The sequence below is a fragment of the Delphinapterus leucas genome, chromosome 7 (genome assembly GCF_059928025.1).
Source record: "Delphinapterus leucas isolate spDelLeu-1000000601 "Yukka" chromosome 7, BTC_Dleu_Yukka2, whole genome shotgun sequence".
NCBI classification, from domain to species: Eukaryota; Metazoa; Chordata; class Mammalia; order Artiodactyla; family Monodontidae; genus Delphinapterus; species Delphinapterus leucas.
In genome coordinates this window covers 5,445,149-5,469,491 of record NC_143135.1, presented here as the reverse complement: position 1 = coordinate 5,469,491, position 24,343 = coordinate 5,445,149, and the positions used below count along the sequence as shown (strand labels likewise).

Sequence of the window (24,343 nt, the reverse complement as noted above, 5' to 3'; positions counted from 1 at the left end):
CGCGGAGTGATGACGTAAGGCCCGGGCCGGTCTGTCAGTCAGAACGCTGCTAGGTAAGCGCCTGGGAGCCCGCGGGGCCGGCGCAGGCATGGCGGCGGTGTTTGACCTGGACCTGGAGACGGAGGAAGGCAGCGAGGGCGAGGGCGAGCCAGAGTTCAGCCCCGCGGTGAGTGGTCCGCCCGGGCGCAGCTCGATCCCGGCTCGATCCCATCATCCAGGCGGTGGGATCAATCGTGCGCCCCCCCGCCCCGCCCCCCGCCCCCAGAGTGGGCTCCTCTCCTGCAGACCCCGGTCTGTCTAAGATCCCGGCCACTATTAGGCTCTGACCCTACCTTCACCTCCACCTGTCTTGCAGGCCCCCAGCCCTTCCCCTGCGTCTCCCTTTCCTGCCCTCGCCTCTCCTCCGCAGTCCTGGCCCATCGCCTGCCAGCTCCCATTCGTCACCCTTCCCACGCCTGGGCCAAGCAGTCCAGCTTGGGGGGAGGGAGCCTGGCACCTCCCTTGGCTCTTACCCCTCGGTTTCTCACAGGACGTGTGTCCCCTTGCCGAGTTGAGGGCGGCTGGCCTGGAGTGAGTGAGGGTTGTGTTGGGGGAGGAGGGAATGGGCTGGGGAAGGGGACCTGAGGAGCATTGGAGCTTGCGCCCGTTAACTTCTTGTGTCCACAGGCCTGTGGGACACTATGAAGAGGTGGAGCTGACTGAGAGCAGTGTGAACCCAGGCCCTGAGCGCATCGGGCCCCACTGCTTCGAGCTGCTGCGCGTGCTGGGCAAGGGGAACTATGGCAAGGTACCGGCCCTCCTCCTTCCTCACTGGCCTCGTAGCCTTAGTCTTGCTGCACCAAAGGGTCTCAAAACAAATTAGACTTATAGAGACTTCTGTGGCGGTCCGGTGCTTCCAATGCAGGGGGCGGGGATTCGATCCCTGGTCGGGGAACTAAGATCGCACATGCCCCGCAGCCAAAAAGTTAAAAGAAAAAAAAGTTTGACTTGTACATCCTCTTAGAATCGGACTTGAAATCTTTACCGCCCCACTCCTGGGTGGGCCTCTTGGTCCCAGTACCAGAGCTTCAGGGTAGGGCTTTTTGAAGATAGAATATGGAGAGGGAGGTTGATCCTGTCTCCCCTGCCCTGCAGGTGTTCCAGGTGCGAAAGGTGCAGGGCACCAATGTGGGCAGAATATATGCCATGAAAGTCCTGAGGAAGGTGAGTCATTCGTTCAGCCGACAGATCCTCACCCAGTGGCTGCCATTCCCAATGTGCTACACCAGCCTTTGGGAGACAGCAGCGAACGTAGTGGAGGAGATGGCCACTATCTTGAGCACTTGCTTGTTTATCGTCAGTAGCAGTTACGTTGTTCCGCAGTCTATTCTCAACCATGGGCAGTATTGCCTCCCAGGCAACGTCTGGCAATGTTGGCAATGTCGATGTACATTTCTGAGTCACGACTAGAGAGGGGCTGCCGCAGGCATCCAGTGGGTCGAGCCCAGGGATTCTGCTAAAGGTCTTACAATGCAAAAGACAGCCCCCCACAGCAAAGAATTATCTGCCCCAAATGTCATGAATGCGGAAATTGAGAAACACGGTGCTACTAGAATAAACCAGTCCCTGGAAAGGATGGTTGCTGATAGCTGCAGAATTATGGAGAAATACAATGGGGTGATAGAGAATGGCTGAAGGGTAATGGCTGGAGGGACTGAGGGAGTCCTGGGGGCCCACCTTCTAACTGATCCCTGCCTCTGCAGGCCAAAATTGTGCGCAATGCCAAGGACACGGCACACACGCGGGCTGAGCGGAACATTCTAGAGTCAGTGAAGCACCCCTTCATTGTGGAACTGGCCTATGCCTTCCAGACTGGTGGCAAACTGTACCTCATCCTGGAGTGCCTCAGTGGTATGAGTGCAGGCCCATCTGGGGTGTGGGCAAGGCCAGGGAACCAGCACAGGGAGCTCTGGGGGGAGCTGGGAGAGACGTGGTATGTAGAATGGCCGGGGGGGCCCCACCTCATCCATCCCTCTGTCCGTTCATTCATTCATTCATTCATTCATTCATTCATTCATTCAGCAAACGTCTGTCCAGTGCCTCTTGTATCCCTCACCAGTGTTGGGGGTGGATGGGAATGGTGGGAGTTTGTATAGATGTCCAGAGGGTTGTTTTGTCCATTTCCAGTAGCCCTTCATGTGCTGGTCCCCCCTTCTGTGTGCCCTGCATCCAGTCAGATCCCAATCCAGATGGTTCTTTCTCTGCAGTGTCCTCTATCCTCTCTACTCTCTTGGGCGGAGGAGAGGCGTCACAGTTGTTTCTTAACTGGCCTCAAAGCTTCCAGCTCACCCTCTTCCTAGTGTCTCCTCCACCAACTTCCAGGGTCATCGTCTCAGAGCACGGGATTGCCCCCAACACTCCTACTCAGAATTCCATGGCTCCCTGCAACTGCCCGGATCAAGCCTGGCCTCCTTGGCCTGGTGTCCCCTGCTCGCCATGAAGTGATCCGGGCCTGCTTTTCCTACTGACCCCATCTGTCCCGATGAGCCCTGGGAGCTTCATTTCCTGCGCTCCATCTCTGCATCCCCTTTAAGTCTCACCGCTGCCAGGGACTTTCTCTGTCCCCTCACGCTGGGGTTAACTGTGTCCTCCTGTCTCCTCTGTGAAGGTTTTGGTAGGCTCTCAGGGCCGTTGCCTCAGTCTGGCACATTGGAGCAGCTGTGTGTGTGTCTGTCTCCCCAGTAGACTGAGCGTCCTGCGGGCAGTGGCTGGGGCTCCTCATCTCTGTCCCCAGCTTCACCCAGCACAGGGCCAGGCACCGAGTAGGCGTCGGTAGACGTTTGCTGAATTGAATTGAGTCCCCACGGCAGCTCTGGGAGGCAGGTAGGGCGGGAATTACGAGCCCCACTCTCCCCGAGAAGAAACCAAGGCTCGGCGAGCAGAGGAGCTTGGTTCCAGCACACAGCTGCTGACATGTTTGTGTCACAGGCGGCGAGCTCTTCACACATCTGGAGCGAGAGGGCATCTTCCTGGAAGACACGGCCTGGTGGGTGTTACCTCCAGCCTCTCTCCTGAGGGGGTGCAGGGACCCCTCCCCACCAGGGCCTGGCTCCACCCTCCCCACCCCCCCGTTGCCTTCACCCTGTCCTGTCTCTGCAGTTTCTACCTGTCAGAGATCACACTGGCCCTGGGCCATCTCCACTCCCAAGGCATCATCTACCGGGATCTCAAACCTGAGAACATCATGCTCAACAGCCAGGGTGCGCATGTGTGGGGAGGGCTGAGCCCCGCGGGGTGGCCTGGGGTCCTGACCGACCCGCCCTAACATTCTTCCCCAGGTCACATCAAACTGACGGACTTCGGCCTCTGCAAGGAGTCGATTCACGAGGGTGCCGTCACCCACACTTTCTGCGGCACCATCGAGTACATGTAAGCGGCAGCCGGCTGGGCCCAGGGGTCGGGAGGACAGCCAGGCAGGGCTCGGCCTGACTGATGGTTCCACCTGGCCCCCAGGGCCCCTGAGATTCTGGTGCGCAGTGGCCACAACCGGGCGGTGGACTGGTGGAGCTTGGGGGCCCTGATGTACGACATGCTCACTGGATCGGCAAGTCCAGCCTCCTCGGGAGGGTGGGCATGGGGGCGGGAGGAGGGCCCCCTCCCGGGGCAGGGGCGGGCCCGGTGGGAGGCCCGCAAGGCTCCTCTCACCCTCTGCCTTCTCCAGCCACCCTTCACTGCAGAGAACCGGAAGAAAACCATGGATAAGATCATCAGAGGGAAGCTGGAGCTGCCCGCCTACCTCACCCCAGATGCCCGGGACCTCGTCAAAAAGGTGGGCTCCCTCCTGGCCTTGGTCCGGCCCCCGTCTCTTCTCCCAGGCCCTGCATAGGCTCCTGAGTCTCCCTGGGCCAGGGTTGCTGGAGCTCCCCACTCCCCTTCCCCCACCCGTACGATGTCCCTTTGGGACGAGGAGCATTGGCTGTGAGGTGTGAGACGTCAGCTCGGGCGCGGACCAGCTGCCGACCTTGGCCAGGTCCCTAGTCTGAGTCCTACTCAGCGAGGCCTGCACCACGCACTAGCCGCTCTCCTCAAAAAGTCGGTCACTGGGGATCAAAGTGGGAGGCTAGGCACCCCATCCAGATTGTGAGTTGGATCCCCACGAATGTGCCCTGGGGTGGTGCCAGCAGAGGCTTTGTGGAGAAGGGGCCATGGGACCAAACCTTGGAAATCCTGAGGGTGTCAGTAGGTGGAGACCACACTCCAGGGCCCCCAGCGCAAGCCACGACCCCTTTCTCACCTTTCCCCACCCCCTGGGGCCACTCGGAAACAATCGGTACCTCCGCCCGAGACCCTCACCCCCTGCCCTTGTCCTGCAGTTTCTGAAGCGGAATCCCAGCCAACGTATCGGGGGTGGCCCCGGGGACGCCGCTGATGTGCAGGTGGGTCTGGGACCATTACGAGGGGGCAGGGCTGAGCCCCCAAGGGTGTCTGGGTGCAGGGGGCAGGGCCCTAGAGCAGAGGGGGTTTCTGAGGGAGCCACGGAGCGTGAAATGTTGACACGTTTGGGGGCACTCTGCCCACAGAGGCACCCCTTCTTCCGGCACGTTAATTGGGATGACCTCCTGGCCCGCCGAGTGGACCCCCCTTTCCGGCCGTCCCTGGTGAGTGGAGGTCCCACTGGCCTGGGGGCGGGTGGAGGCCCCTGTCCTGGACACCCCTGACTCTCCCCCTGGGGTGCCCACAGCAGTCGGAGGAGGACGTGAGCCAGTTTGACTCCCACTTCACGAGGCAGACGCCGGTGGACAGTCCAGACGACACGGCCCTCAGTGAGAGTGCCAACCAGGCCTTCCTGGTGAGGTCTGGGGGCCTGAGGGTTACAGGGACACGGGCAGGGGTGTGGCCAAGGAGCGGTGGACCCTGAGCTTCGCCTGGCCCCGCCTCTGCCCCCTAGGGCTTCACGTACGTGGCGCCCTCGGTCCTGGACAGCATCAAGGAGGGCTTCTCCCTCCAGCCCAAGCTGCGCTCCCCCAGGCGCCTCAACGGCAGCCCCTGGACCCCCATCAGGTACCGCGGGGCGGAGGCCGTTCTAGCTTTGGCTCTGCCGTCAACCCCAGGGCTGCCTTGGCCGTCTCTGAACCAGCCTCAGCCTCTGTTTCTCCGTCTACCATGGGGACTTCTATGGCAGGGGCCGCCTGGGTGGGCACTTGACTGCATCCTGGCCCCGTGCCAGTAAATGCTGACTCTGCCTCGGTTTCCCCTGCAGCCCCCTGAAGTTCTCACCCTTTGAGGGATTCCGGCCCAGCCCCGGCCCACCGGAGCCCCTGGAGCCCCCTCTACCCCATCTCTTGCTGCTGCCGCCGCCACTACCGCCGCCCTCGAGCACTGCCCCCCTCCCCATCCGACCCCCTTCAGGGACCAAGAAGTCCAAGAAAGGCCGTGGGCGCCCCGGGCGCTAAGAGGGTGGGTAGAGATGAGGGCAGTGGGACCCTGGGCCAGTTCCAGAGACCTGGGGCTGTGCCAAGGGGTACGGGAGCGAGTGTGCGTGAGTGTGTCTCTGCTGGGGGTGGCCGTGCCCCTGAATCATGAACACGAAGGACTGCAGACTACGGCTGCCAGTCGAGGGGGGCTGCCCCCCTGGCCTCCCGCAGTTGAGCTGTGCCCTTGGATTATTAAAGTGTTCAATCATGGCACTGACCTGGTTTCCCCTTTGGACTTCTGGGGCAGGGGCGGGTGGGGTCGTGCCGGGAGGAGTCCCTGCTAAGGGATGGGAGGGGCCGTGACAGGACCACAGAACAGCGGCGGGCCGGAGGGGTTTTATTTCAGATGGCTGCCCAGTGCCCCCTGGGGACGGATGGCCTTCCTGGAGGGGCCAGGGATACACAGACTTGGGGACTAGAACTCGTGGCGGGGAGTGACTGTCTGAGGCTCTCCAAGCGGGGGTGTGGGTCACATGCGCCCAGAGCAGGCTGTGTCCAGCCGTGGCAGCTCGGGAAGCAGAGGCACAGTGACCAGGTTGTGGCGCCAGGGCTGGCTCCTACAGTGCGGTGACATGGAGGCCCCGGCTCCCAGCTGCCCTAGTGCTGTCGTCCCAGGCCGCGCTGCCAGCAAAGGCGTGCAGCTCACTCAGCAGGGCCTCGGCGCTGCCCCCGGAGCCCACCGGCCCCTGGGAGCCGAGGCCCAGGCCCCCTTCGGTGTCATCGTCATAGGCTTCCTCGGCCGGCTCCGGGGCCTGCTGTGGGCTGGGCCCCTCTCCACGCTGCCCCTCTTCCTGGGATTCACGCTCCTCTTGGCCACCACCCAGGTCGCAGTCATCTTCCACGTCCCGCTCATCCTCCTGCCGCTCCGGGTCCTCTTCTGGCGACCCCAGCTCAGCCCGGAGCCAGCGGCCTGGCGGGCTGGCCCAGAGCAGGCGGCGAGTGCGGCCCCACAGCGCGGCGCCCAGGCGGGCTGGGTGGTAGTAGCCCCCCGAGTCCCGGCTCAGGCGGCACCAGGCCAGCGCCAGGCCAGTGGCCAGCAGCAGAAGCAGCAGCAGCAGCAGGACCACGGTGACCGAGGAGCTGGAGCCCGGGCTGTCCTCGGCACCGCGGCCCGAGCCCAGGGCCCCTGGCAGGGCCAGCAGCGTCCAGAGCCCTAGGACGCAGTGCAGGTCCTGGGGGGGAGACAGGAAGGCGCTCATTGCCTGCGGTTGGTGGCCTCTTGGGTAAGATGGGGACAGTCAAGCAGAAAAGCCCTTGTCAGTAAGGCCTCTCCTGGCTCTGTGATGTCCGCCAGCGATGCGTCCTCCTGCCTCTCGCCTCCCTCTCTCCCACTGCACCACGTAAGCCAGCTCCTGCCTGGGGCCTGTGCACCGGCTGTCCCCTCTGTCTGGAATGCTCCATCCCCCCCGAGAGCCACATGGCTCCCTGCTCACCCTGGCTCAAGGCACCTCAGTGCAGCCTAAGCTGGCCTGGATTAGTACCCTGACTTTCATCCCCACAGCCCAGCCCTGCTTTACCCTCCTACCCCCTCCCCAACACAGGAGATAACTGCCCGTTTAGTATGCTTATTCTTTTCTCTTCCCCCCAGGAAGATGGGGTTCTTTTTGGCTTAAGCACCTAAACAATTCCTAGCGCAGAGTAGGCGCTCAAGAAATATCTGTAGGGACTTCCCTGGTGGCGCAGTGGTTAAGAATCCGCCTGCCAATGCAGGGGACACGGGTTCGAGCCCTGGTCCGGGAAGATCCCACATGCCGCGGAGCAACTAAGCCTGTGCGCCACAACTACTGAGCCTGCGTGCCACAACTACGCGCCTAGAGCCCGTGCTCCACAACAACAGAAGCCACCGCAATGAGAAGCCCGCGCACCGCAACGAAGAGTAGCAGCCAAAAATAAATAAATTAAAAAAAAAAAAAAAGAAATATCTGTAAAGACTCTGCCCCCAGGAGGAGGGGACGGAAGGGAAGGAAGGCACCTGCAAGGCTGGTGTTGGAGCTGGCTCTTCCTGAGGCCCAGGATGGGGGGACCGAGCCCGAGGCAACTGTGTAGCCTCCATTTGGCCAGGTCCCAGGATGGGGGTCACTGAGACCCCTCTTCCTCCCTCCCAGCCACGGGGACTGCCCCATGGGGACTGCCCTAGCTGCAGCATTTCCGTTCAACTCTCTGTCCCTGGGGCCTCGGGCCTCGCAGGGCCAGGGGCTGGGGCAGGTGGGTGCAGCTGCCAGAGGAAGCCTGCGGTCGGAACAAGGCAAGTGGGGGGGTGCGTGGGGGGAGGGGTGCCGAGATGCGAGCAAGCCTTTTCCCACCCCACACTGTCTGCCCAGGCTCCAGGGATGCGAGTAGAGGCCGTGCCGAGCCCCAGCTCCCGAGCAGAGCAGGTGAGAGTCCACCTGAGGGTCTTGAAGGGGGGTCGGGCATGGAGTAGGGCACTGGGGGGCCACCCCCTGAATCTGAGGGAGGCCTAGGTCTGATGTGAGGTGAGAGGAAGGCCCAGCTTCTGCCCTGGGCTCATCCCGGGTGTCTCGCCTCTGTCCCCTGCCTGGCTGCTCCTGCCCCCGGGCCCGCGGGGGGTCCTTCCTTAGCTCCTGGGGCCTAGACTTTCCAGCCCTGACCTCCTGTGGCCCCCACCCCAAGGACCCAGCAGGCTCCAGGCTCACCATCGGTCTGCTGGCCTCTCAGCGCCGGGCGCCCACCTCCAGCCCTGGCCGTGTGGAGCGAGAAATGAGCTTGCGCTCTCGACGCACCTGGGGTTAACTCGGCGCTTCCGCTTCCTGCCCACAACATCCCGCTCAGCCCTCCCTGCGACAGGACCCTCGTCACCCCCCCACCCCACCCCTGACCCCGGGGCCTCTCAGAACCACCCTGATCCACACCAGATCCTCACCAGCCTCTCCCCGGGCCAGGCTGGGACTATGGGGGCCAGTGCAGGGGATGTTCACGGTCCCCCAGACCTTTCTCACATTTATGATCCATGGGGGCGCCCTATGTCCCCCCCCCAGGGGTCCAGACTTCCTTTCCCAGTCCCACCCTTGCAGCAGAAGGGCAAACCTGGCTTTTAGAAAGAGAATTTTATTTGGAATGAAAATATAGAGCCCATCCCTCCTGCTTCCTCAGGGGAGGGAGCAGGGGGGCTGGGTGGGGGTGGGGGAGACGGTGCCTCAGAGTAGAAGCTCTCCTGGGTACGAAAACCCTCCCCAGTAACAATGCCCAAAGCCAGGCGGTGGCTCCAGCCTAGGCCCACAGGATGGCTCAGGGTGTGGACTGGTCCCTGAACCTGCCCCAGAAACCCTCAGCAGGGGCAGGGGCAGCCAGCCGGAGTCAGTGTGACCCGCCAGCAGAGGCTGAGTGAGAAAGGGGTGGGCGGAGGAGGTGAATGGGGAGTGTCATCCACTGGGCCCAGTTCTAGGCGTCTCCATTTTCCACGCGGCCGAGCTGCTCCTCCAGGCGGCAGATGCGATCCCCCTGCTCCTTGACCAGCGCTCTCAGTGCTCGCAGCTCCTGCATCACCTCCTCCAGCTTCCCAGCCTCCTGCAGGGACATGAGCGGGGGCACAGGTTTCGGAGCTGCAGCCCTCCCCAAATCTACTATCAGGCAGAGGGGGCCTGAGGCCCAGAGAGGGGCAGTGAGTGGTTCAGGCAGGCACAGCAGACCTGGGCAACACCCGGGCTTCCCAACACCACCCTGAGCTGAGGGGCACCTACCCCGGCTCCGGCCAGGCTGCCGCCAGGGGCGGCAATACTGGTGAAGGCAGCAGGCGTGGAGGCCCCCGGGCGGGGGGAGCCAGGGGCCGCGGCGGGCCGGCTGTCTGATAACATGTTGCGCCGGTTGACCTTCAGGTCCCGCTGTTTGCTGGGCACGTAGGCTTCCCGCAGGGAGATGAGGATGGGGTTGGCATCCCGCCCGCTCACCCACTCCTCTGCCTCCAGGGCCGCCTCAGGCCCAGCTGTGTCGGGGTACAGATCATCCTGGAAGAGGTCCGACTGGGCCGGGGGGAGGTCTGGGTCAGCTGGGGCCCACCTGCAGGGTCCTCTCGTCTAGACCCTGAGTGGCCACCTCCTCAACACTCTCCTGGCCTCCAGGCTTGCACCCTGTCAACCCATCTTCCCATGGCCTGACCCCTAGTGACATTTCTAAAGCTCAAATCTGTTCTTTCACTTCCCTCTGGACACCACCGACAGCTCCCTCTGAAGATTCCCCCCACCTTCCCAAGCAGGGGCCACCTACGTGGCTCTGTGGGACTCTGGGAGCCACGTCTGTGCCCTGTGGACAGTGAGTTCCTGGGGCTGGCCCTGTTGAACTCGCCCTCAGCTCTGCTCCCTGGACGTGCCTGGCACGCTACCCTGTGCCCTCAGTAAACGCTGGCTGGAGAGAAATGAAGCACGTTCAAGGCTCTCAGCTGGGGCTCTGAGGCCAAGCCACATGTGGCCGAATCCCCACCTCACAGGAGCCTCCACTGCAGCCAGACTCCCCGCTCCTTTCCATTCCCACCTCTGTGCTTTCGCCTGGCTTACTACACACCCCTCATTGGAGGCCCTGCCCCAGCCATGCTGTTGGTCCTGCCTTGCCTCCTACAGGGAGACCTCCAAGGCTGCCCAGTATCTGTCTCCTGTGGCTCATGCAGAGTGAGGCCTCAGTTCACCCTGTGCCTCATCCCTGCCTGGCCCTCGCTGGGCACGCTGGCATCTATCCAGCCCGCTGACTACACCCACACTCGGCCATGTCCCATTCACAAGCCTCACCTTGGTCACCCCTGTGTGGTCTGTCTGCTAGAAAGGGAGTGGGTGGGCAGGGAACCAGGTGGCCTCACCTTTCGTGGCACAGTCATGACAATGGGCTCACACTTGCGCTCATGCAGTTTGTAGAACCTGGGAAAGGGCGGGGAGGGAGGACCCATGGGTGGAACCTGCCCCCTACCAGCTCTCCCAGCTCCCTCTGCCCTCCCCTTCCAGTCCTTACCCTGGCCCCTCCCACAGGCTGACCCCTGACCCCGGGGCCCCTCTGGGCCGGTTCCTGCTCCCGAGGAGCCCCCTACATCCACCTTCTTACCGGGCAATCTCGCACTTGCTGACCTCCAAGCCCCTCTTGGGCATGGTGCCCATGCCCCTCTGGGGCTCTTTGCTGGTGAACGTGTTCAGGAAGTGGATGTAGGGGGGCTCGTCTGTGATCTCAAAGTACCGGATGCTGGAGTCACCCTGCAGGGCAGGAGGGGCCAGGGGTCAGCACCTGGGCCTGCCTATCTCTTCCCTGTCCCCAGCAGCCCTGCCCAGCTCTACCTTGCCGCAGACGTAGACCACGTTGGTGTCAGGGTCGTAGAAGGGCAACAGAGCCCCGTTGCTAGAGTCCAACTCCTGCAGGGCCATGGGCTCCCCGAAGTTTTCCTGGCACATGGGTTGAGGGGCAGTCAGGCCAGGCCAGAACCTGCCCTCTCCCCTCACTGTCCTAACCCCTCACTGGGACTGGCCCCAGCTAGCCTCACAAGCTGGCTGGCACTGCCCCTACCACTGCCACCCTTTGCCCACATGGTGTAGCCCCGCCAGGCCCTCCTGGCTCCCCTCCCTCCATTCCCACGGTCCCATTTTCCCTGCCTACTCCAGGCCTTCAGACTACCGCCAGGCCACCAAGCAAGTACTGAGAAAGCCCCCACCACGCAGGAGCCAGGGGTGCCGGGCAGCGCTAGCTGCTGTCTCAGAGGGGCCCCCGGAGGTCGCCAGACAGAAGGTTAAGCCTGTGGGACAGAGCACGTCACAGGAAAGGCTGGAAGCCTTCCTGGAGAAGGGGACCTCTGCACTGGGCCTCGAAGGACAGCCGAGTGTTAACAGACAAGCAAAGGAGGGAAGGGCCTTTCAGGGGCAAGAACACTGTGGGCAGACACGGAGGCAGGTGGAGGCGGTGGGGGAAGCCAGAGAGCAGGGGGCAGGGAGAGGAGAGGCTGGCAGGGCTCCAGGTCCTGGGTGCCTCAGGTGCCAGGCTGAGAACCTGGGAACGACAGGCCTCTCCAGGTGACCCCGCCCTCCTCGCCCAGGGTGGAGCCCGTCTTGAGGCCACCCGCTTGGGCCGGCCGGGCCACTCACTGGGTCCCAGAGCGCCAGCTGCCGCTCGCTCATGCGGCTGAAGCCCGTGGTGAACACCTTGCCGTCTGCCAGGAAGATGGCCCGCATGGGCCGGGCCCCCTCGTGAGCCTTCTCCCGCTCCTGCCGGGGAGATGGAGCGGTCAGTGTGGAGCCCCAAGAGAGCCCCTCGGCCAGTCTGCGGCCATCCTCACCCTCCAGGGCCACGTACCGTCACCAGAGTCCCCCGGCGGGGGTCAATGATGCGCACGCTCTTGTCCTTGCACGTGGTGCAGAAGAGACTGCCGTTGCGGTTCCAGCTGACGTTGTAGATGAGGTCGGGGTGCAGGCTGTCCAGGCGGTACAGCTCCTCCGCCGTGCCCACGTTCCAGATGAGCACCACGTTGTCGCAGCCTGCCGAGCGGGGGGCATCAGCTCAGACCACCCCCCCTGGGACCCGACCCGGCACTCGACCTCTGTGGGCCTCAACTTTCCTGGGTGTCAGACGGGCCTGGGAGAGGGTGTGGGATGCTGCGGAGCTGTGCGCATCGAGGGGCAGGGCAGGGGCAGCGGTGCAGACCTGCACTAAGCAGCACGTTGCGGGCCGTCGGGTGCCAGGTGATGATGCCCACTCGCTTGGTGTGCCCCTCTAGCACCACCACCGGCTCTGTCAGAGGGGAGACCAGTCCGTTCTCCGGGATCTGCCACACCTGGGGAGGGGTGGGGAGGGCAGATGAGGCCCCTGCTTGGCCCTGCTGCCAGGAGCCTTGAGCCACATCTGCGACCCCCGCCCCATCACAGCCCCATGCCTCACCATGACCGTGCAGTCCTCCGAGCCGCTGGCGATGACTTCGTCATTGTGGGGACACCAGTCAATGTCCAGGACAGGTCCTGTGTGTCCGCACACTGTCGGGTAGGCCTTGTCAATGCGGCCGGTCTGCAGGCATGAGGGGGGCAGTCAAGGGGGACCCAAGATGCCCAGGCTCCATCCCTCCCAGAACTTCAGCCCTCCCCTCTGTGGACAGGGAATGATGTGGTTGGCCTGGCCCACAGGTGGCCCAGATGTGACTCTCGCCCTGCCTCCTCCTGACACCTCTTCCTCACAGGTGTCACCAGGTGAGCAGGATATGTTTGTTGCCTCTGACCCTGACTCTGTGGCAATAAAAAACAGGCTTTCCCTATCTGTGCTAACACCTCCCAGACGGTAAATGTGGATTACGACACCTGCCGGGCAGTGTGGGGATGGGCAAATTATGGGTTGTGAAGGGAGCAGAGAGACCTGGCAGATGCGACCAAGCTGGCTCCAGTCTCCTCCCAGCCCCGATGGGGCCCACCTTGCTTAGGGGGAGCACCAGGAAGGCGCCTCCACCGCTGGCCTCCACAATCACTGCCAGGAACTTGGGGTTGACGGCACAGAAGGTGCTGTCCCAGGTGACACGGGACACTCGAATGTCCTCATAGCACTGGTCATTCTTGACAGGCTGCCCGAACACATGTCGGAATTTGCTCTGCCGAACCACTTTGCGGAACATGACTGCAGGGTGGAGAAGCGTAGGTCAGCCTCTGCCCATCCCAACAACCCCCAAGCCTCCCAGGGCTGCACGAAGGGAGTGGGGAGGATGCAACAGGGCGCCTGTGCCTGATAACCTGCCTGGTTCTCGGTTTCCCAAGTTACAGGATAGGGTCACAGGGCTGACCTGGCCGCCTCTCCCCAAGGGGGGATCTGAAGGCAGAAATGCATTGACCTCCTGCAGAACCACTGCTGAGTCCTGAGGGGCTCTGCTGGACGCTACCCAGGGCGTCTCCCCGGCCTCTGGTATGCGTGTGGAGGAGGGGGGAGGTGCCCGAGCCAGTGCAAGCTTAGCTCCTTGGTGGGTCCTAGTCAGTTCCCAGCATGCTCCTTCCTGCCCAGGATTTGGAAGCAGGGTGATGGGGAGGACAGACAGAGGAGGCCAGAATGATCTCCGTTGTGGGTCCGCGCTAGGCCACAGTTCTGGGTCCCACGGAATGTGCAGTGCCTGCAGGAATGTGCAGGGAGCCCCAAGCCGGTCCAGGGGGCCGGGCAGGACTGGGCGGGGGTCGGGACGCCGCTCCCAGCCACAGAGCATCCCAGAGCGCCCTCAGAGCGGGGGTCCAAGGTGAAGCAGGAGCCCAACTTCAAGGATCCCGGTCTGGCAGGGGAGACGCTGAGCGGCCAGGGGGAGTTGGGACTGAGGGTGGGGCGCCGCGGAGGGGAAGGGCTCTTCGGACTCGCGACCCCCACCCCAGCCCCCTGCGGCTCTGCCCCCGAAGTCCCGCCCAACCCCCCGCCTGCGCCCCCAGCCCCGGCCCGTCGCGCTCACCAGGGACGCCTGGAGGCTGCTGCACTGTCCTCGGGTGGCTCCGTATCCCAGTCTCTGGGAAGCAGGAAGCGGGAATCAGGAAGTGACAGAGGAGAGAGGGGCGGGGGGCGGGGGGCGGGGCGGGGGCTCAAGGGGGCGGGGCCGAGCTCACGCGCGGAGGGGCGGGGCGGGAGGCTGTGAGCTGTTGCCTGGCAGGCCGGAGCCAGGAGTGCGGGGCCGGCGCCTCACGGGGCTCAGGGGCGGGGCCTGGGCGGGGCCTGAGAGAGCTCCGCCCCGCTGCCCTCCAGGTCCCTCTGGGGCAAAGGGTCAGGGTCAGCGGCAGGGGCCGGGATGGGAATGGGGCCGTAGTGCGGCAGCCTGGCGGCAGACCCGGACCCCTTCCCCATCTTGCTCCCCCTGTCCGCGTCCTCAGGAGTCGCCAGGATTGGGTGGAGCCCGCCCTCCCAATCCCCCACCTCAATGCGTACTTCCCGGTCCAGTCCACCTCAACTCGAAATATAGTATCTAGTCGGACAGGCGATATATTCACGTGCCTCAAGTTACAAAGGTACGTGCTCTTGGTACAATGTAAATAAAACAGTGGTGTTTTAGGGGGCGAGTGGAAGGCCCAGCCCTCTCATTCTCCCCGGTGGACACCTTTGGGTCCTGCCTGGCCTCCTTATTAAAAAGAGAAATAGGGCCATGACCTCCAGACCCCTCAAACCTTCCTTGCTTTCCTCAACCATCTCCCACCGAGGCCTGGAGGTCTGTCCACAGATGTCTCCGTCCTCCTGGCCAGCTCCTGAGACAGGCTGGCCTACTGGATCTACCCCATCCCCATCCCACCCTGGCAGGCTTAGGTGTCCCTGTAGGTCCCACAGGCAGAATCTGCCCCCTCCAATCTGGCATTCTGTTTGACTCCAAAGTCCTTGCTTTTCCCACTGCTCCATAACCCCTAGGACAGGCCAATCCTTCCAGCCCAGGACCAGAATGTGGGTGGTTTGGAAAAGGAAATGCAGCCACAAAGCTTCCCTCTCTGTTGTGTCCCCCAGGCAACAGCCAGGGGTCTGTCTAAAGCCCACACCAGATCCCCTACCCTGAACCCTCTCCCTTTGCCCTTCATCACATCAATGACCCACCGTCATTGCCCCCTCCCCCACCTGTTACCTTCCTCCATCCTCCTCTCTGCATGTGGCCCAGTGACACTGACCCTCCTTATCCCTGAAATACACCACCTCCCTTCCCACCCCAGGGCTTTGGCGCATCCTGTTCCCTCCATCTGGAAGCGCTTCCCCCAGATCTTGAAAAGGCTCCATCACTCACTTCCTCCAGGTCTCTGCTCAAATGTCACCTCCTCTGGGGGCCCTCCCTGACCATCCCCCTTACCCATCACTCTGTGGCCCGTACTTGTTCCCCCTGTACGTTCTTAATCACTACCTTATGTTATATTGTATAATTATTTTGTGTATTTGCTTTATTTTTTATTTTTGGCCGCACTGCACAGCTTGTGGGATCTTAGTTCCCCAACCAGGGATCGAACCTGTGCCCTCAGGAGTGACAGCTCAGAGTCCTAACCACTGGACCACCAGGGAATTCCCTAATTATTTGTGTATTTGCTTTTTGTCTGCCTTGTCCCGCTAGGATGTCCGCAAATTGAGGATTGCACTTTGCCTTGTTTCCCACCGTATCCCCAGTTCCTAGAACAAGACCTAGCATACAGTATGTGTTCAATTAATGTATACCGAATGAATAAATGAACAGCAGCCCTGAATGTGGAATTGAAAAGTGTTCATATTCACAGCTCTCAATGTCTGGTGCCTATGAAGGAGAGGGAAGTGTGTCTCTCACCTGTGGAAGGGATGAATCTTCCAGAGGGTAACAGGAACCCAGCCCCATGGAGTGTGTTAGGGGTGAGGGGAGGAGCTGTGGAATGTTGGGGGTAAGCCCTCCCTTCATCCTCTCTGGCCTTGGGTGTGCATGTTTCCTCCGATACAAAACCCTCCTCTGTGGGCCGGGAGGAGAACTCCTCTTTATCTCACAAAACCCTTCATGGCACTGCTCTTTCTCCTGGATGGCAAGTACCCATTATGAGTGGGGTTCCCTTCTGGGACCTTGGAGGTGGGGCTGGCCCACTCTCCAAGAGGTAGGGTTAGTAGCATCTTTTTTTTCTTTTGGCCGCACACTGTGTGGCAAGTGGGATCTTAGTCCCCCAACCAGGGATGGAACCCACACCCCCTGCAGTGGAAGCACAGAGTCTTAACCACTGGACCGCCAGGGAGGTCCCCCAAGAGGTGGGGTTAGGAGTATGGACCAGAGTTGAAGGCAGGTGGCTGGCACTGAGGATTTAGTCCCTGATCTGCCTGCCATGTGAAAAAGCTTCGGGATCCCTACCTGGGAGAAGGAAGAGGGACACTCTGCAAGGGGGACATCAGTCCAGACCCTGCCCTAAGGAAGTGTGCAGTCCAATGGGGTGGGGAGTGTGAAAGCATTTGGAAAGTGGAGGAGGAGGCTGTGTGGTGGGGCGGGGTGGGGGGGCAATGCCTGGTGGGCAGGATGCTGCCACGTGGGCTCTGGGGGGTCAGTGCTGCCCCAGGCCTGAGTGAGACCTGGGGGTGTCCACTGGCATAATTGAATGAGTGGCTAACAATTATTAAGCACTGTGTGCCAGGCAAGGATCTGAGCACTTCACAGAGATTAACACTCTTAGAAAATGGAACCATGATTACGATCCCCATTTTACAGATGAGGAAACTGAGTCTCAAAGAGGCCAAGAGCCTTGCTGAAGATCACACAGCTGGTGAGCTGTGGAGAACCAGGATTCAAACAACCTCTGAGGGGCACTAGAGGCCATGTGCTAACCCCACCCAAAATGGAAGGCTGGCTGAAAAAGCACCTAACAAGTGCTCAATAAATATTTGCTGGATGAATGAATTCAACGAATTTGTGCCTGTCCAGAAATCTCTCCCACCAGCCTCGGTGCCCACAATTGCAGGAAATGCTATGATTATGCTGCTGGTATCAGCAACACCACCACCCAGTATGCTTCCATCCCCGGGTTTGGTTAATGATCACAACAGCCACACTTGCAAAGGGAATGTTATCACCCCATTTTACAGAGGAGAAAACTGAGGCAAAGAGCGACCTGGGAACCAGAATCCAAATCTGACTGCACCACTTCAGTCTGCCTATACAGCAGGCACCCCTGGGAAGGGTAGCACGTAAAATGTCATTGTCATTTACACCTACTGGTAAGGACATCTCTCAGCTTCTAAGGGTCACAACGCTGAGCTAATGGGAAAGGGTGGGGGGGCAGGGGGTGAAAGGGGAAAGGGTTCATGAGTTTGGAACCCTGGGGATTGGGTAGGGTGAGTGCCAGTAGAGAGTGAAGTGTGTGAAAAGGAAGTGGCGTGGGGGGTCCGAAAATAGACCTTCAGCACTTCCTAGTTTCTCTAGCAGTGTCTGCAGCTTAAGAGGGAGGAGGTTGGCTCTGCCCTAGAGACACCGTGTGACCTCCAAGGAGCCTGTGCTATCTCTGGAGCCACTGGTCCCCAGAGTTCTCTGCTTGGACATCTTCCCATCTCTGCATCTGGGCTGAGTGTATAGAAGGGGCTCAGGCTGAGGCAGGACAAGGGCACTCTGTACCTCCTCCATGGTGGGGGATGGGCAGGTGAGCACTCGAACCCTTAAACGTAGCAGACCTTGAAGTCCCCTGGAGCTGCCCGAGGCACGGAGGCGGGCACATGCTCTCTCAGGCCACCTGGGTGTCTGCAGCCCAGAGCTGGTCATGGGCACCATGGTCTGCCCCGAAGTTCACAGGATCCCAGATGCTCAGGCCAGGTGGCACCTCCTCCAATCCATCCCCAGCCCCTGCAGGGACATCCCTGGATGTCCGTGAAGGAAGAGGCCCTGTTCACTGAGCCCCTACTGTGTGCCAGTTCCTGCCAGGCACCTCACACACTTTCTCATTTAATCCTCACAATGCCAGATGAAACAGGAGCTCAGTGGGTGAATCAGCTTGTCCAGAGTCACCCAGCGCCGGATTTGAATCCAGGCTTGCTAGCTCTCGCCTCTGCGCCCACCACCTTGCTGAGGGAAGTCCTGCCCCAGCCCCACTGCCTGTTGGGTGCAGGGGGCTGGCAGAGAGGGCTTGGCCGTGCCAGGCCAGCTTGTGGGCTCCTGAGACCCTGGGCTCCTGATGAATGGCTCCCTTCTCTGCAGGGACTTCCTCTTCGGCTCCTCGTATCCAGGTTAGAGGTTGGGACAGGAAGGGGGGCAGGGAGGGAAGGATCAGGGGAGGTCAGATCAAGCCCAGAGAAGTCACCCTGCCAGTCTTTCTCCTGCAGGGCCGAGGCTAAGGGGAGACTGTCCGTGGGGTCTGGGGGGCATCGGAGGGCAGAGCCCGGCAGGGCACCATCAGCTGTGGTAGCTCAGGGGACCGTTGGACCACCGTGTGTGGGCCAAGCACGGAGGAGCTTGCTGGGATCCGGCAGGGACATGACGCTCACAACAGACTGTCCGGGACTTTTGGCTGCTTCGTGTTCACGTCGCCCAAGTCCGTCTGCCAGGCCAAGGGGCTCGCTGGGGTTTTCCATGAGGACTTCCTCCACGGCAGCCGTCGTCCTCTGACCGGCTGGTTCCTCTGTCTCCCCAGCTCTTCTGCTGCCCTGGCGGCCCTGGCTTTCCCAGACTCTCACGTGGGGCCTGCACCCGGGGCCTCCTCCTGGGGGGCGCTGCTGGGGCTTTCTCCCTCAGAGGCAGCAGGTTCGGCCGGGTTCACAGGGGCCTCTGGGGTGGAATCCGTGGAGGGGGCAGAGGAGGCTTCGTCACAGGGGCTGGGGGCTGAGCTGGCCGGGGCTCCAGGGGGCTGGGCCTCAGGGCTTGCCTGTGGCTGGGCCCCAGCATCCAGCTGGGGCTGGGCCTCGTGGTTCTCCTGGGGCTGGGCCCTGGGGTTCAGCTGAGGCTGGACCAGAGAGTCTGACTGTGGCTGGGCCGCGGACTCCAACAGTGGCTGGGCTGTGGGGTTCACCTGTGGCTGGGCCTCAGCCACTGGCCCTGGTAGAGTCTGATCCCCAGAGGCCGCTTGGGTCTGTGGCTCAGCCGGAGTGAAGCTGCCCGGCCGCTCCTCACAGAGAGCTGCGGCAAAGGAGGAGAGCACGGTGCGCAGCAGGGCCCGGAGGTCAGCACTGGCCAGGAGGCAGAGGAAGGGACTGAGGCAGCTGTCGAGCAGGATCAGGTAGTCAGAGTAGACCAGGGCCTCCCAGAGCAGGTAGCCGGGGTAGATGTCCCACAGGAAGGCCAGGTACAGCAGCTGCGCCAGCTGGTAGGGCAGCCTCAGGACCACATAGGCTGACAAAATGGTCTTGGCCACGCGGGCAAAGCCTCGGCAGGCTGTGGAGCCGGGCTGGCGGCGGCAAGTTCTGCAGGCGGCAGCCTGGGTGAGCACGTGGCAGACGAGCAGCAGGAGGAAAGGCAGGAAGCCCCCCAGGATCTCGAGCATCCGCAGTGGCAGCTCCTCGCTGTCCCAGAAATCCAGGCAGATGACCAGGTCGTACCACCAGACGGCAGCCTCGGGGAAGACCAGCCAGGGCACACTGAAGAGGGTGGCCAGCACCCAGACCCCGGCACAGACCCAGAGGGGCAGGCGGGCTGGGCGGTGCCCAGGGTACCAGCGAGGGCACAGCGCAAGCAGGCAGCGGTCCAGGCTGAGGGCTGTCAGCAGGAAGAGGCCGGAGGAGTAGGACACACCCCACAGGAAGTAGTAGAAGCGGCAGGCGGCCGTCCCCAGTGGCCAGTGCCCTCCATGCTGGATCTCCAGGATCTGGAAGGCTGCTGCCGCCAGGAACAAAAAGTCAGAGAGGGCCAGGCTGAGCAGAAGCAGGGCGAGCCGCGTGCCTGCTCCCTGCCGGGCCTGCGAGCCGGCCAGCCATGCCATGAGCCCATTGGCTGGCAGCCCCAGGAGCAGCAGGGCCACCAGGAAGACCGTGTCCCAGCCACCCTGGGGGTAGTCCTCATCGTCGAGCTCTGTGCGGGGCCCGTGGCCAGCGGCACCCAGGTTGACTTCCATAGCAGTGTCCATCTGAGGTCCCCAGTGTCCCACTAGGCGTGGAGTGGGTGCCTGGTGAATCAATGAAGGCACGAGTGACTGAAAAGAAGAGAGAGGATGCTGTGCATCTCCCTGCAAGTCGCTGTCTCTCTCTGGGCCATCATCATCACCTTTGGGGTAGTTGACCTTTGCCAGGGACTTTAAACAGATGACCTCACCTAGTCCTCATACAATCCATTCTACATGTAAGGAGAGGAAGGTTCAGAGGATCAGTGGCTTGCCCAAGGGCAGAGGTAGGAATGTGGGCACCAGGACTCTAACCATTCTGCTACACGGAATTCTCACTGCGTCCAAGCAGACCAAACCGGAGGCTTTCAAATATATTTCAATTAAAATATTATAGCAGAACTCCTATGTGAACTAAAACTGTGTGCTCAGGATAACGGAGGGAGAGCACTCTTAGGGCTCCAGGGAACACAGTCTAAAAACCACTTGGGAATTCTCTGGCAGTCCAGTGGTTAGGACTCCGCACTTTCACTGCCATGGGCCCCGTTTTCATCCCTGGTTGGGGAATTAAGAGCCCTCCAGCCACGTGGCATGGCCCAAAAAACAAACCAAACCAAACAAACAAACCCACTTGGTCAGAGCATCACAGGCTCCTTTTAGTCGGTATCCTGGGTTCAAAGATTCGGACTTCCCTGGCGGTCCAGGGGTTAAGAATCCACTGCAGGGGGCACGGGTTCCATCCCTGGTCAGGGAACTAAGATCCCGCATGCCTTGTGGTGTGGCCAGAAAAAAGAAAAAAGATTCCAAGAAGGAAGGGCTCAGGTCCCCTGGGCCCATAGGAATCCAAGGGTGGACAGGGAGTCTGGGGCAGAGAGTGGCCCCCATTTGTCCCCTGGGGTGACTAAATAGAAAAGGGGGCAGGGGACTCAGCCGTGTGATGAGGGTGAGGGTGGCTGGGTCCCAAGAGGCTCGCCGCCCTCACCCCACCTTCCCTAGATGGGGGAGGGTAGTTCCCTCTGAGGGTGGAGAAACTAGATGTCCAGGAAAGACTGGATCCTGCCACGTGGCCCATGGCTCCAGCCACTTGACCTTTTAGCCTGCTTGTCTCCCCACCTCCAGGGCCCTTACTCAGGCAGACCTCACTCTGCAAGCTCCAGCCCCTACTGGATCAGAGCCCTGGGCTCCCCTTGGGCCCAGTTGGTGAGGCCTGGCTTACCTGTAAGGTGCAGGCTGCTGGCTGGAAGGAGCAGGGCGTGCCTGCCTGCCTAGAGGTCCGGCCGTCCGCACGGCCCCACACCGGGGCCTGATGCATGGCTCCCGGCGGCACTAAGGCGGCCGGTGTGAAACCCAAGCTGGGAGGACATCAATCATTCATGGGGCTGCTCGCCGGGAAACCCTAACCCCGGCCCAGTAAGGCCAAGTGACCAGCCAGGCCCCCCTATGCCTGACAGGGCCAGATGGCTGAAACCCCTCGCCCTGGGCCCCTCCAGTTCAGGGCAGGCTCTGGGTTCCCACAGGGTCCACCTCCTCCGAGGTCACCCTCAATCATCTGTGATTCAAGGCCTCTCTGGTCTGGCCTCTCTTCCTGAATTTCACATACCCTCTGCTCCGGCCAGGATGTCGCCCACGTGGGGGCTGCGGTGGGCAACTCATCCTCTCCTTTCCCACCTCCCAGCCTTTGCCCACACTCTTCCTCCTGCTTGAGATGCCTCTCCGTGTCCTCTTAGCTAAATCCTGCCTGTCTCATACAACTGGGCCGTCTTTGACGCTTCAGCGATATTGCCTCCGTTTTATAGATGAGGCAACTGAGGCTTAGAGAAGTGAGTTTGCTGGGTCTCCCAGCTCATAAGCCGCAGAGCTGGCATCCAAAGCTCACTGCAGCCAACATGTCCTGGCACGCCGTGCTGCTGAGGATGGTCCCCCTGACCCAGCTGGCTCTGCCTTGGCCACCCCCAGGCAGAGGGCTGGGATTAGCGCCTGGGCTGCCTGCCTCACTTACCCTAATCCCCCTCAGGGACCGATCCCTGGCCATCAGCTCTCAGGCTGGGGGTGCATAAGCAGCTTTATGGGTCCGGAGAGGCAGGGGTGCTCCGCATGGCCACAGAGCAGGTGAGGGGGCAGCATGGCCCAGACCCACCCCCCGGACCCCAGAAGCCCCCTGTGGGGGTCATGGCTTCCAGTAGTGGTGCTGAGGGGCTCCCCTTGACCAGGAGGAAAAGCAGCAAGAGGACGAAGGGGCTCCGAGGGTCCCGGAAGGGCACTGGCAGCTCTGGGGAGCAGACCCTCACGCAGGGCCCCAAGGCCCTGGGGGGCAGCAAGGACCCCTCCAGGACTGGAGACGGGCAGGAGGGGCCAGCCTCTCGTCGCCAATCCCACCGGCATCGTCCTGCCCCCCGGCACGATCCTGCTCAGAGGGCATACGGGCCCCTGCTCAACCGCATCTTTGGGAAGGTCAGGTGGGGCTGGGGCAGGGCTGGGGGGCCTGGGGGTGAGGTTGGGGACTCATGGGCTCAGGCTCAGCCCACCCTGCCCCTTATACTCAGGCCTCCTCCAGTTTCTGCTCCAGACTCAGGAGCCTGGGCTGAAGGGGTAGAGTTTCTGCAGTTTGGGGGTGGCCTGGGCAGTGGGCGGAGCTAGACCCCAAACCCAGGGATCTGAGGCAGCATGGGGCCCCAGGAGCAGGAAGGGGGTCATCTCTTCTCCTGGGGCCCGCGGGACTTCAGCTGCCTTCTCCTGCCCTTGTGGGATGGGCCCTGCCAGGCCAGTGTGGGCTGGGGCTGGAGGAGGAAGGGCGGCCAGAGCCCTGGCCGGCCCCAGGGACATGCTGGACTGTGCCCCTGCAGGACCGCGAGCTGGGCCCCGAGGAGCTGGATGGTGAGTGGCCCATGCTGGCGAAGGTGGGTGGGAGGCGCCCCAGAGCCTGGCTGCCTGCGCCTGACCTCCCTCCCCTGCAGAGCTTCAGGCTGCCTTCGAGGAGTTTGACACGGACCGCGATGGTTACATCGGCTACCGGGACCTGGGCGAGTGCATGCGGACACTGGGCTACATGCCCACGGAGATGGAGCTCATCGAGGTCTCGCAGCATGTCAAGATGCGAAGTCAGTGCTTGACCACACCTGCCTGGGGGTGGGGCGGGGCAGGTCGGCGAGCCACCTGGCTTTGCAGCCCGGGTCCTCTCCCGGCCTCGTGGTTCAGGGGAACGAGAGGTGGTGGGAGGCGGCTGTGGGGTGAGGCCCTGGTGACGGTGGCGTGAGGGGGTGACAGTTTCCAGGACAGTTTGACATTGGCCCCCGGGGGCACAGGGGTCGAGGGTGACAAGGAAGGCACCGGGTGACCCAAGAGAGCCCCTTGAGGCTCAGGTCGAGGACCCCCGTCTCTGACTGAGGTAAAGTGGTCCGTGCTGGTACCAGCCCCCAGGGCTGTCTCTGTCTCTCTCTCTCTGACCCTCCCGAGGCTCCTGAAGAGAGCCTCCTGAGGTTCTGTGAGGCCGAGCGTGACAGAACCCTGGCCATGCCTTGCGATTAAATGTCTGATGGGCTGCCCTTGTGTGATTATCATTAGCCAATTTGTCAAATACCAGATTCCTTTCATCCCAGGACTCCTGCATTTGCTTTTTCTTTACAGTTTCCAAAATGGGATGTGATGTACAATTGATGTGAATATTTTCGTGTCATGCTTCTTTCTTCTCCCCAAAGCTGTTAGTTGACCGTTGGTGCTTTTTATGATTGACGGCACCTTAGAATCCAGGGACAACCTGGGGATGCTTCTTAGGGGTCTTTGCTGCCGCCCGTGGGGCTCCGGCGCTTTACAGCCATGAACCCCAGCCCCCTCAGCACCCTGTCCCCGGATGAGGAGGGAGGCTCAGTAAGTCACCCAAAGCCACACCATCAGTGGCAGAGCCAGGGGGCTTTGAACCTGGGGCCTGTCTGGTTCCACAGCCTGGTCTCTTTCCCCCACACCCGGGGCTTCACTGAGAACACCTGAGCACTTTGCCCTCATCGGAGCCCCGGGCTGTAGCCTCCTACCCCCCCCCGCCCGCCCCCGCCCAGGGACGTGGACACCGGTGTCCTTCCTGGATGCAGAGCCTGGGAGGGGCTGGCCCTTGTGACGCCCCTCCTCGGGCCCCAGCCCTCACCACTGTGACCCTCCGCCTGGGTCCGCAGTGGGTGGCCGCGTGGACTTCGAGGAGTTTGTGGAGATGATGGGCCCGAAGCTGAGGGAGGAGACGGCGCACATGCTGGGGGTGCGGGAGCTGCGCATCGCCTTCCGCGAGGTGTGGAGCGTCCAGATGGGCGGTGGGTGGGTGGCTGGGTAGCATCCTTACTGGCTTCCCCCCCAGGAGGCCAGGGGAGACTGGGAGCCTCAGCCTCTGGAGGCCCCAGGCCCTGCAGCTGGTGGGACTAGGGCTGGGGAGGGGTCGGAGAGGGTTTGGCTCACTCCCAGCTGGGGGTCCACCCAGGGAGCCCTCCTGGGGCA

The 24,343-nt window shown here is 61.9% G+C and overlaps 4 protein-coding genes across 7 annotated transcripts; 1 reads left to right on the top strand and 3 right to left on the bottom strand.

Moving 5' to 3' along the window:
- Positions 1 to 36: 36 nt before the first annotated feature.
- On the top strand, positions 37 to 5,663 carry RPS6KB2 (ribosomal protein S6 kinase B2). 2 transcript variants are annotated; one of them, XM_022591276.2, is made up of 15 exons: positions 37 to 166; positions 356 to 570; positions 667 to 787; positions 1,135 to 1,203; positions 1,743 to 1,890; positions 2,968 to 3,025; positions 3,139 to 3,239; positions 3,318 to 3,408; positions 3,493 to 3,583; positions 3,701 to 3,808; positions 4,353 to 4,415; positions 4,560 to 4,637; positions 4,721 to 4,828; positions 4,928 to 5,040; positions 5,240 to 5,663. In XM_022591276.2, exons 1-15 carry the CDS (start codon positions 89 to 91, stop codon positions 5,430 to 5,432), a joined length of 1,635 nt encoding a protein of 544 aa, XP_022446984.2. In that variant the 5' UTR covers positions 37 to 88; the 3' UTR covers positions 5,433 to 5,663. The 2 variants fall into 2 exon arrangements, with proteins under 2 accessions (XP_022446984.2, XP_022446985.2); XM_022591277.2 differs by having other exon boundaries at positions 47 to 166; positions 530 to 570.
- A 110-nt stretch (positions 5,664 to 5,773) lies between these two features.
- On the bottom strand, positions 5,774 to 8,217 carry PTPRCAP (protein tyrosine phosphatase receptor type C associated protein). Its single transcript, XM_022591290.3, has 2 exons — positions 8,108 to 8,217; positions 5,774 to 6,625 (listed from the first exon to the last, which is right to left on the bottom strand). The coding sequence occupies exons 1-2, from the start codon at positions 8,108 to 8,110 to the stop codon at positions 6,011 to 6,013; spliced, it is 618 nt and encodes a 205-aa protein (XP_022446998.1). The 5' UTR covers positions 8,111 to 8,217; the 3' UTR covers positions 5,774 to 6,010.
- Positions 8,218 to 8,503: 286 nt separating this feature from the next.
- Positions 8,504 to 13,937, bottom strand: CORO1B (coronin 1B). 3 transcript variants are annotated; one of them, XM_022591272.3, is made up of 11 exons: positions 13,840 to 13,937; positions 12,832 to 13,031; positions 12,312 to 12,434; positions 12,078 to 12,207; positions 11,730 to 11,911; positions 11,522 to 11,641; positions 10,724 to 10,828; positions 10,497 to 10,642; positions 10,258 to 10,315; positions 9,152 to 9,430; positions 8,504 to 8,978 (listed from the first exon to the last, which is right to left on the bottom strand). In XM_022591272.3, the coding sequence occupies exons 2-11, from the start codon at positions 13,027 to 13,029 to the stop codon at positions 8,853 to 8,855; spliced, it is 1,467 nt and encodes a 488-aa protein (XP_022446980.2). In that variant the 5' UTR covers positions 13,030 to 13,031; positions 13,840 to 13,937; the 3' UTR covers positions 8,504 to 8,852. The 3 variants fall into 3 exon arrangements, with proteins under 3 accessions (XP_022446980.2, XP_022446979.2, XP_089770537.1); XM_022591271.3 differs by lacking the exon at positions 13,840 to 13,937 and adding an exon at positions 13,149 to 13,396; XM_089914411.1 differs by lacking the exon at positions 9,152 to 9,430.
- Positions 13,938 to 17,777: 3,840 nt separating this feature from the next.
- On the bottom strand, positions 17,778 to 24,343 carry GPR152 (G protein-coupled receptor 152). Its single transcript, XM_022591264.3, has 3 exons — positions 24,003 to 24,343; positions 22,268 to 22,271; positions 17,778 to 20,074 (listed from the first exon to the last, which is right to left on the bottom strand). The coding sequence occupies exons 1-3, from the start codon at positions 24,125 to 24,127 to the stop codon at positions 18,509 to 18,511; spliced, it is 1,695 nt and encodes a 564-aa protein (XP_022446972.2). The 5' UTR covers positions 24,128 to 24,343; the 3' UTR covers positions 17,778 to 18,508.